This window comes from Erythrolamprus reginae, chromosome 3 (genome assembly GCF_031021105.1).
Source record: "Erythrolamprus reginae isolate rEryReg1 chromosome 3, rEryReg1.hap1, whole genome shotgun sequence".
Lineage (NCBI taxonomy): Eukaryota > Metazoa > Chordata > Lepidosauria > Squamata > Dipsadidae > Erythrolamprus > Erythrolamprus reginae.
The window spans coordinates 167,950,193-167,962,044 of record NC_091952.1 but is presented as its reverse complement, the minus strand read 5'-3'; the positions used below and the strand labels follow the sequence as shown (position 1 = coordinate 167,962,044).

Here is an 11,852-nt window from a genome sequence, read left to right as displayed (position 1 = left end):
CAGCCAGCGAATGCTGGCTGGGGAATTCTGGGAGTTGAAGTCCAGATATCTTCAAGTTGTCAAGGTTGGGAAGCACTGCCATAGGCTATTTCAGGAACTGGGTTAAGCCGATTGTGTGGACTCGTCCAGGAGAAAGAAAGAAGCGGGAGTGACAAGGGAAAGAAAGATCCTCCTGGCATCGGTCAGGTGGAGCGAGGCTTATTTACGGCTCCTTGGCACTTCTCCCTTCTTGTTGACAAAAAACCATGTGCTTTCTAGCGAGAGGAGAGGGGAGGGGAATCCCACACCTGGCAGCCACCGGTGAGGAGCTGGAAAGGACGAGGGGAGAGAAAAAGCAGGGTACCAGCAGTCAGGCGGGTGTCTTGAGGGGGCACTCCCATCTGGAAGGAAGGGACGAAAGGCGAGGGCGAGCTAGGAAGGAAGGAAGGAAGGAAGGAAGGGTAAAAGGGGCGAGCAAGAGAGGAATGGGTGAATGAATGGACGGAGGGTGGGAAGGAAGGAAGGAAAGAGGGAAGGGACAGGAACAGAGGAAGGGTGCAAAGGAAGCAAGGAAAGGTGAAAGGGGAGAGTAAGAGAGGAAGGAGTGAAAGAAGGGAGTGAGGGAGGAAAGAAGGGAGGAAGGAGAAGGAAAGCAAGAAATGGAGGGAGGGAAGGAAGGAAAGAAGGAAAGGGGGAAGGGACAGGAACAGAGGAAGGAAGCAAGGAAACTTATGAAAGGGGAGAGTAAGAGAGGAAGGACTGAAGGAAGGGAGGGAGGGAAGAAGGTAGGAAGGAGAAAGAAAAGAAGAAATAGAGGAAGGGAAGGTAAAAGAGAGAAAGAAAAAGAGCAAGAAAGAAAGCAAGAAAGAGAATGAGAGAGAAATAAAAAGAGAGAGGGGGAATGAAAGAAATGGAAGGAGGGAAGGAAGGAGAGAAAGAAAGAAAGAAAGAGAAAGAAAAAAGAATGAAAGAGCAAGAGAGAAAGCGAGAAAGAAAGAAAAAGAAAGAAAAGAAAGAAAGAAAGAAGGAAAGAAGGAAAGAAAGAAAGAAGGAAAGAAAGAAAGAGAAAAGAAAGAAAGAGAATGAATGAGAAATAAAAATAGAGAGGGGGAATGAAAGAAATGGAAGGAGGGAAGGAAGGAGAGAAAGAAAGAGAAAGAAAGAAAGCAAGAGAAAGAAAAAAAGAATGAAAGAGAAAGAGAGAAAGAGAAAGAAAGAAAAAGAAAGAAAAGAAAGAAAGAAGGAAAGAAAGAAAGAGAAAAGAAAGAAAGAGAATGAAAGAGAAATAAAAATAGAGAGGGGAATGAAAGAAATGGAAGGAGGGAAGGAAGGAGAGAAAGCAAGAGAGAGAAAGAAAGAAAGAAAGAAAGAGAAAGAAAGAAAAAAAGAATGAAAGACTAGAGAGAAAGAGGAGAAATGGAAGAAATGGAAGGAGGAAAGGAAGGAGAGAAAGCAAGAGAAAGAAAGAAAGAATGAAAGAGCAAGAGAGAAAGAGAGAAAGAAAGAAAAAGAAACAAAAGAAAGAAAGAAGGAAGGAAAGAAAGAAAGAGAAAAGAAAGAAAGAGAATGAATGAGAAATAAAAATAGAGAGGGGGAATGAAAGAAATGAAAGGAGGGAAGGAAGGAGAGGCTCACTGAGCGGATGCATGAAAAGAGGGACCTTGCCTCCCCCTCGCGCCTCGCCCTTCCCACTTACCTGCTCCCAGCGCCAGCAGCAGGAAGGCGAGCGAGTAAGCTAGCGCCCGCCCAAAAGAAGCCATTGGCTCCGGACGGCGGGCACCCCCCCCCATTTTCCAATTTCGCCGGGCCCGGTACGCCACTCCCAGTAGTACCGCCCTATCGGCGGCCCTGCACATATACCATACTTGTGCATTTTGTTTTTCTTGCCTAAATGTAGAACCTTACTTTTTTAACCATTGAATTTCATTTTGTTAGATAGCTGTTCCTTTTCAAGTTTCTTCTGTCTCTTGAGCCTATATTCTGGAGTGTTGGCTATTCTTCCCAGTTTGATGAGTTCCCCATCTCTTCCCCAGAGGAAACAGAGGAAGAGAAAGAGAGGAAGAAAGAGGAAGAGTGTGCATGTGTGTGAGAGAGAGGGGGGGAGAGAAAGAAAGAAAGAAAGAAAGAAAGAAGGAAGGAAGGAAGGAAGGTGTTCTGTCTGGGTGCCCCCAGACTTCAACACCAACTGAAAAAAGCAGCCAGACACGCTGGTAAAAGCAAAGGCACTTTATACTTTGAAAAACAAACACAGAGAAAAACCTGTTCTCCCACACAGGCAGGCTTTGAGGCTTCACAGCAGAGTCAGGACGGCCAGACAATACAGCAGACTTCTTGCTGGCACACACACCACTGTAGAGAATAAGACCCACGCCTTCCCCCCCAAGGTTTCAGCCTTCAAGGCCACAAGCCAGAATCAGAGACGCCAAAGATCACAGCGAGGTCCCAGGACTCCCAAAGATAATACTCCACAATACAGGAAGGGTGGGTCTGCCTTTTCAGCCTTTCTGGGGAGAACCACACCCAAACCCAGCTGTTGCCTATTTAGGGCTGGAAATACCTGGCTAATTGTCCCCTTCGTTGTGCTGCTCTTCTCTGCCTGAGATTGATGATGGCTAGGGCATTTTCATCTAAGGACTCCAGGCTGCTTGCTTGGAAGAGCTCCACCCCGGGAGACTCAGGCTGTTTTCCCTCTCCCTTGGCCTGATATTCCTCCTCCCCGTCTGCCTGGGCCTCCTCCTCCTCCTCCTGTTCCTCATCCTCCCCCTCTGAGCATGGAGCCGGCAGAGGTTCAGCCGTTCCCTGAGGAGCCTCAGACTGAATCACAACAGGAAGGACGGAAGGAAAGAATGAAAGGAAGGAAGGAAGGAAGGAAGAAAGAAAGAAAGAAAGAAAGAAAGAAAGGAGAAAGAGATAGATGAGAAAGATAGAAAGAAAAGAAAAGGAAGGGAGAAAGAGAGAAAAACTCTGTGCTATTTTTTAAATTGCTCCATTATTTATCATGTGTTAATATTTTATACTATTTTACGCATAGAGTGATTTTACTGCCTTTCTTTTGTTCAGGGCTACCACATATTTTTCAGGGATTTACATACATTCAATGTCTATATTCCAGGGCATAAATATGTCTGTGTTTATTTTGTACATCAGGTTGCATAAATCCAGCTTAATATGCTATTCCATAATCAGCCACATCAGCCATAATATTAATTACTGTTTTGAACAATATACAGGTTGTATTACACAAATGGCTATTTTATATCTGAAATTATGACTGAAATATTTCTGCACCTATATTGGTTCTAACTGTCAGGATCAGGAAGTTTTCCCTTAGTTTTAGGATGCTTCTCTTTTTGTTCAGTTTCCATCCATTGCTTCTTGTTTTGTCTTCTGGTTCTTTGGAAAATGCATTGCCTGCTCCCTTCTTTCTGGCAGCCCCTTAAAAGCCTGTTGCCTATCACACTCTTGGGCAAAGCATGTGAGCCATTTCCTCCTTTCAGTGGTCCATAAAAGTACATCTATAATATGTAGATAATAAAGTTGAAAAAAGGTGAACAACATTTTTATAGATTTGTTGACGCTAGGTGTGACAAGAAATGGCTGGGAGGGGAGGGGAGGGGCCAGGTGAGGCACCCCTTGACGTGAGTGACATTGAGTTGGCCACACCCACCTAGTCACAGGAACACCAAGCCTCGCCTGCCAAGTCATATGACCATGAAGCCACTCCCACACAGTCACATGACTGTCCAGCCACTCCCCTCAAATTAAGCAACACTGCCAAAATTAAGCCACACCCATGGTAGTAAAAAAAAATTGGAACACACTTCTACTAGTCCTGTGATTCAGGCAAGGCATGGTGAGTTTAGATGGTTTTGGATTTAACTGACGCATAAGTATTAAAGATGGTTATAAACTGGTAGAGATTTGTTATCTAACAAAAAACTGGATATTTAGTTACACTTCTCCGATTCACAGGTAAGTACAAGACCTTAGCATCTCAAAATGAGGATTACACGCCTTTCCTTTTGATCTTACACAGTAAAGTAAAAGCTTTTGTTGTTGTTGTTCCTGAGGCAAAAGTAGTATCTCTCCACAACTGAAGGGGAAAATATTTGTATTACTACCATGTTTTCTCCAAAATAAGACATCCCCTGATAATAAGCTCAATTGGGCTTTTGAGTGCATGCCAATAATGCCAAGCACTTATTTCAGGGTTCAAAAAAAAATATAAGACAGGGTCTTATTTTCCAGGAAACAGGGTACTACCAATAATATGCTAATAATATTAGATAATAATAATAATAATAATAATAATAATAATAATAATAATAATAATAATAATAATAGACAAAGTCAATTGCAAAAGGTAGCTTTATTTCAAACAACTTACATATGTTTAATACAGCCAAATAACAATATATGCCTAGGATTAGATAGATAGATAAAAATGCCAAATTCAGTCTGAACATCTGGCTGAATTATAATGATATAATAGTATAAAAACAATTCAAACCATTTCCCACAAGTTGTTGTCTCAGTCATACTGTTTATAAATTGATATTGATGAAGCAGTATCAAAGGTGAATTAGTTTGTGTTCTAAAACCAGTGATAAATATTGAATTTTTACCACATTTGCTTGGTGTTTGAAGCCACATTTTTATTGTTGCCTTTCTGTGATACATTCATTTTGACATGGGTTTTAACAATTGATCTTACACTTTTCATGCTTTTTTCAGTAAAGAATAAGGCTTTGCCTGTGTGCCCCAAATTTGGTTTTTTCTTGCCCTAACAGACTTTTCTATTGTACATTTTCAGTGCAACTCATTTTATATATTTAATGACACAATTTTAACTGCATATTATCTTGACTACTTAATAGAAAATTGTTTCAATTGATCAAGAAAGTAAATACATACAGTACATCCCAAATACATCTCTTATTGTCATATTCAAAAACACATGAAATCCTTTCAAAGTACTGTTCCCAATTTCCAGACCAGATACAACCCAGCAATGGATTCCAGCTAAGTTACATTTTATCTTCACTGGGTCTATTGTTTTAAGAAGAAGATGCAAGATGCATTTTTTAAAAAACAATGATTTGAGCAAAATGTGATATAAAGCACAACTCTCTAATAAACTCTGATGTGATTTAAACATACACATAGAAATCCAAGACAATGCAATCTCCCAAATTTTAAATATAAATAGCTAACGAAAGCGAAGGACTTATATGTGTGTGATACTTTTGTTCCTATTCCTCAACACAGTTTCATTGCTCTCTCTCATCATTCTGAAAATATGTGAGCATTTTCTCTGCCTGGCAGCCTGCTGAATCGTTGCTAACCACTACTAACATCACTTCAACCTTGAAATTATTACATATGTAGTTTGTAAGCTTAGAATGGGAACAAACATTCATGTAGAATAGAATAGAATAGAATTTTTATTGGCCAAGTGTGATTGGACACACAAGGAATTTGTCTTGGTGCATATGCTCTCAGCGTACATAAAATAAAATATACATTTGTCAAAAATCATGTGGTACAACACTTAATGATTGTCATAGGGGTCAAATAAGCAATGAAGAAGCAATATTAATAAAAATCTTAGGATATAAGCAACAAGTTACAGTCATACAGTCAACATGGGAGGAAATGGGTGAAAGGAATGATGAGAAAAACTAGTAGAATAGAAGTGCAGATTTAGTAGAAAGTCTGACAGTGTTGAGGGAATTATTTGTTTAGTAGAGTGATGTACTAGAGGAGACATCAATCTATGAGGCAATTGCCTTTCTGCAATAGCTTCTTCAGATACATTCAATATTTTCCTGACAAATCGCATGACTCTCTCAGGCTACAGCAGCACATAATCTCTCGGAAGGTCTTCCTCAACTCTTGGCTTCGGAAAGCATAGATAAGTGGATCGATAATGGAGTTGCACATGATTAGAATGAGGTACAGGTGAAAATGGGACATAAAACAGATACAGTAGGGATTGTGAGGGCATGAAATGTAGAAAAGCAAGTGGAGGAAGAGTGGAGCCCAGCAGACGACAAAGACTCCAATCAAGATGGTCAGAGTAATGGCACCCTTCATATTGGCCCCCTGACGAATGGGGCCAGTGCCTGGGAGAATTGCAATCTTTTTCATGTGCAGCCGGGCTAGCATGAACATGTGAACGTACAGAGATGCCATGAAGACTAACATGGTGAAGAACATGGCGATGAGGCAAATGATGACAACGCTGCTGTCAGAATAAATGATGAACAGGACACCTGAAACTGTGCAAGCAGCCCAGATGCAGGTTATGATGATACCGACACGCCTCCCAGTCATGATGTTGTGGTACTGGAGAGCGTAGAAGATTGTGAAATACCTGTCCACGGCAATAGAAAGCAGACTACAAATGGAGGCCAGCAGAGAGCTGCAAATCACTGAGTCAATGATATTGTCGATGCTGACAGTAAAACTGTGTGTGTCGACCTCCGTATTGTTCAACCAGGTGATGACGATGGTTTCTGATCCATTGGAGATGCTCACCAGCAAGTCGGCCACCGCCAAGCTGCAAATGAAAAAGTACATCGGGGAGTGCAAATTCTTGTTCTTGGCAATAGCTGCGATCACCAGCACATTCTCGAGCAAACTGATAAAGCCTAAGGTCACAAACACTTCTGGCGAGACAAAAAGTTGCTCATAACAGCCTTCTGAAGAGTAGCCTTTTTCCATCGATCTATTCAGGTCACCGTGGCGCAGCCCATGGCTGTGGTTCCATGCATGGAGAGGCCGATGAACTCCATAGCGGTGAGTGAAATTCATTTTTACAAGGTCTTCATCCACAAGCACATCATGCTTGGCCAATGTGCAGCTTGCAGATTAATTCCATGCTTTCTGAGTGTTCCTCTTCGAATGGCAGCCTGGGATTTTCAGTGGCTAGATTTTTCTACATGCCATTCCAAGGAGCAGCAGGGCGCAGGGCAGAAAGAAAACAGATTCGATGTCAATCAATATATGCCAGTCAAGTCTCTGGCAATTAATGCTTTGTCAACTCCACACAAGTACCTCTATTCACTGGGATGAATACAACTGAAGGAGGTTTTCTTCTCCTGGAGCCTCAATCTGTAAAACTAAAACACCAGTAATGAAATACTGCTGCTGTTACTTGGGATTTTTAAAACAATTGTTTCGGAGCAGAATTACTACTCAGCCTGCCTGCCTGCTTTCTGCTGCTTCTTATACAGAGATGGGATAGAAAGGTATTTAAAGGCAGCTCTTCCCCACCCCTTCAGTTTAGCGATCAGCCAATAGAGAGGAAGGGGAAAAGGATTGCGGGAGGCACTGAATTCATTTCAGTTTTCTACATGCCTTGCAGGAGGGCTTCCAAGATGATGTAATTCCTGAACGGTACAAAGAAGTCCAAATTGACACAGGCTGGCAGTTCCTTTTGCTTGTGTAGATGTTGTTGATTAAGGATGGTAAGCATAATCAGAATCCCTTCTAGCCTGTAAGCAGGATGAGTGGGGTGTAGAAAAGAAAAGAAAAAAAACCTATTTTGCAGCAACGGAAAGAACAATAAAGTTTCTGCGAAGATAGTAAGCGAGCATGAAGGTAGATCGTGGGTTGAATCAGCCAATCAGAGGTGTAACATTGTCTTGGCATCCTCATCGTACCAAGTTCAGTGCCTGTGGTTTGTAGTACTTCATAAGTTACTTTTCAAACTGTAACCTGTAAGGAAAAATCTGAAACCAGGAGAAGCATGCTTCAGATTCAGAATGAGAGTTAATGAGGCAAACTATAAAGCAATCAATGCTAGCATTTGAAATGAATGTGGCACTTAATTGTTCTGTTTCTCTTGAATAAATATTTAGCTCCTTAATTATAAGTAATGTGGGGTTTTTTTCTTTTGCTTCTGGTAATCTGTCTAATAGAAGGAGAGTAAAATACTTCATTAAAAATTTTATTCACATGAAAAAGGCATTGGTTTTAGTTGTCCACGGGAGAGGGTGAAACAGTGAAATACATTAATATTTTAGCTATCTGAATGGAAATTAGATTTCTCTAGTCTTCCATTTATCTTCAAATTATACATGTCAGGTTGCAAGAATTATTTAAAATTTTTCACAAATATGAGAACAGAGGGTGATTTTTGTTTGTTTGTTTGTTTGAAGGAGACTCTGGATTTCTTAAATTCAGATTCTCTTTTTTATGAGTAAATACACTCAGTGGAATTGCTGTGAACATTGGTGCCGTTTCCTTAATATTTCATTCCCTTCTGAGATCTATTTCCATGTTTCTGAATACAAACAGACATGAAGAGAAATAGAAAAAATGTAAAAACATTGGTATGTTAACCCTAAATGTCATCAAATTAGCAATTGATATGAATTTGTTTAAAAGATGTGATGTGGTATGAAGAAATAAAGGTTTGTAACCTTAGAGGGGGAGAAATTCATTAAATTTGTTGTGATGATGTTAGAAGTTTCTTTCTTTCTTTTTTTCTCTGTCTCTCTCTTCCCCCCCTTCCTCCCTCCCTTCTTTCTTTCTTTCCTTCGTTCCTCACTTACTTATCTACTTACCTTCCTTCCTATTTTAGTCATTTTTTCCAGTTTTCCTTAAATTTAGTGCAATTTATTATGTATGCCAGATTTTAATTCTATAATTAACTCTGCAAGTCAGCTTGTAAAAGGACTCTTGCCCCACCCTCCAAAAAAATATTTTGTATATATCAATAGGCATACCTTAAAAAGGAAAGAAAACTCCTTTCCTTTTTAAGGTAACACAGATGGACAAAAGTATGAAAACTGATTAAAAAAGGGATAGTAAATGATTAGTACGAAGACTATTAGATGGTAGTAAATAGATACAGTGGTCCCTTTATTTAAGAACTTAATTCATTCCGTGACCAGGTTCTTAAGTAGAAACGTTCTGAAGTAGAAGCAATTTTTCCCATAGGAATCAATGTAAAAGCAAATAATGCATGCAAAACCACTAGGAAAGAAATAAAAGCTCAGAATTTGGGTGGGAGGAGGCGGAAGAAGAGGAGGAGGAAAACAGTCACTGCCGAAGAAAAAAGGTGAGGGGAGGGGAATCAAAAAAATCCAAAATTTTAAGGCTTAAAAAAAATAGAGGGACTATAAGTGGCAAGGAGGAGCATGTGCCTTCCATATACCCGGGGTGAGGCTGCCTCCCATACACTGTGCCAGAGAGAGAAACCCAGGTGGGCGAGCGGGGCGAACCTCCCATTCCTTTGACCGAAAGGTGGTTGCTGCTGCTGCTGCTGCTGCTGCTACCTGCTTCCTCTTCCTTCCCGTGCTGAAGGGCTCCCCTCTCCTCTCATTCGCTTTGTAGCCGGCGCCTTTCCTTCACTGTGGTGACACCTTGGTTTGGCTGAAGCCGAGTTGATTTGGCTGGGTCAAAGCGCCCCCTTTTGCCTTTCCGCACCCAGATGCTCTGGGAGGCAACCTCGCGCCAGGTGTATGGGAGGCAGCTCGAGGGAGTCATCACAGCAAAGTGGTTTATTCCCTCTCCAAATGCCCAGAGAAAGGAAAATGCTCCATTTGCTCTGGGCTGCCAAAGCCTTCTTAAGTGCCACCAAAAGGCTCCTCTGGCAGCCCAGAAAAGCCTGAGATGGCCAGGATTAAAGTGGGAATGGCAGGAAACTAGCCGGGCCTTCGTGCCGCTCTCAAATTTCCTGGGAAATTTTTCTGGGCTCAGATTCTTAAGTAGAAAATGATTCTTAAGTAGAGGAAAAAAAATCTTGAACACCCGGTTCTTATCTAGAAAAGTTCTTAAGTAGAGACATTCTTAGGTAGAGGTACCACTGTACTTACAAAAAACTAAATGTCTATGGAAATTCTCAGTCATGGTTGTCCTGCAGGTGCTCTTTTTAAAGAGGCAACTGGACTTGTTATTCTTTGAAAATGTTTCGCTTCTCATTCTCTTTCTTGGATGAGAAGTGAAACATCTTCAAAGAATTACAGAAAACTAATTTTGCCTTTTAAAAATTAATAATAATAATAATAATAATAATAATAATAATTTATTAGATTTGTATGCCGCCCCTATCCGAAGACTCGGGGTGGCTCACAACAACAATAAAAAAAAACAATATTATGCTGGCACAAATCTAATATTAAAAAAAACTAAAAACCCTATCATAATTAAAAACCAAACAGCACATACATACCAAACATAAATTATAATAAGCCTGGGGGAAAGGTGTCTCAAATCCCCCATGCCTGGTGGTATAGATGGGTCTTAAGTAGTTTATGGAAGACAAGGAGGGTGGGAGCAGTTCTAATCTCCGGGGGGAGTTGATTCCAGAGGGCCGGGGCTGCCACAGAGAAGGCTCTTCCCCTGGGGCCCGCCAGACGACATTGTTTAGTCGACGGGACCTGGAGAAGGCCAACTCTGTGGGACCTTATCAGCCGCTGGGATTCGTGCGGTAGCAGGCGGTTCCGGAGGTACTCTGGTCCAATGCCATGTAGGGCTTTAAAGGTCATGACCAACACTTTGAATTGTGACCGGAAACTGATCGGCAGCCAATGCAGGCCATGGAGTGTTGTAGATACGTGGGCGAATTATACTGGATATATGGAGTTTTGCAGCCCACAACTCAGAGACACTGCTGTTGCTCTTATTCCTGACAAACAGCTTCAATGTGCAAGCCCTTTGCACCCAAAGAGGTGGCCTTTTAGCACCCAAGCAAAAGAAGGTTCATCATTACTGCACTAGCTCCTTAATTGATGACTATTACTTTAATTGAAGTCCCATCTGGTTTGCACTGAAACCTGAAATATATCCCAGTTTTCCATTTAGCATTTCTCCTTTTTCTCCTCCCAGGATTTCAGTGGTTTAGTGCAGGGGTGGGTTCTACTTACCTTCCTTGCCGGTTCGCATTCCGAAGGAAGTGCACGTTTTGCACTTCCTGGAAATGACCCTCTGCACATGCGCAGAAGCCTTTGGGCATGCACAGAGGGGTTTGGGTTTTTTTGCAATCTGCAGTGACTGGAAGACATTGCTGCCGGTTGAGTGAGCAGCAGTAAATTTCCGCTACCAGTTCTATAGAACCGGTCCAAATGGCAGCAACCCACCACTGGTCCTGATTGGTAGCACTAGGGAGGGCAAAAGTGAGGCAGCACCATTGTCATTTTTGAGGAATATCCTGGCCTAGTTTAGCTGTCCACTCATATTTTCCACTCTAGTGTGCTTGTGTATTGTTTTTCTGTTGTGATTTTTTAAAAAATGGAATTACCCAGTAACCAAAGAGGAGAGAGATTTAGACTGCTATTATATTGCCTCTTATTGAATACAGATGAATGTTTTAATAAACAGCTATTTATGATAACATAAAAGACTAACTTTGTACAGACGTAAAACATGATATATTGCAAGGAAAATTATATTTTCTTAGCAAATCTGCAGGGTGCCTTTAGGTCTTCAGAAGACTGAGGCAACCATGCAAATTGGACAAATGAGCAGCAAGATCATGCCCTGTTCAAATATTAGATTTTTTGGAATTGGTAATAGGATTCCCTGTCAATTTTTAAGAATTGCTCTCTTCCCCAAGTTCTCTATATATGTAAATTTGATTTTTCATTTTCTGTTAGCTTATTTTGAACTAGTAATAATACCAAACATTTTCCCTCATCTCCCTTATTTTAATTCATTTATATTCAGCCTTTTCTTCAGGAAAGGTTTATCTTTTCAAGAATGAGAGGAAATCATTCATACAGAGAGAGAGAGAGATTCAATAACAAGTCCAAGGCCATCCAGTAAGTGGTGCCAAGCATTTATGTGATTTTTTCCTCCAATTTCTAACATATCTGAGGCAATGAATTGATCCCTGTATCCTTCTCTAAGGTACTTTTGTTTTC

The 11,852-nt window shown here is 41.0% G+C and overlaps 1 protein-coding gene across 1 annotated transcript; it reads right to left on the bottom strand.

Moving 5' to 3' along the window:
* Positions 1-5,796: 5,796 nt before the first annotated feature.
* Positions 5,797-6,795, bottom strand: MC4R (melanocortin 4 receptor). Its single transcript, XM_070749090.1, has one exon. It carries the CDS (start codon positions 6,793-6,795, stop codon positions 5,797-5,799), a length of 999 nt encoding a protein of 332 aa, XP_070605191.1.
* Positions 6,796-11,852: the final 5,057 nt, after the last annotated feature.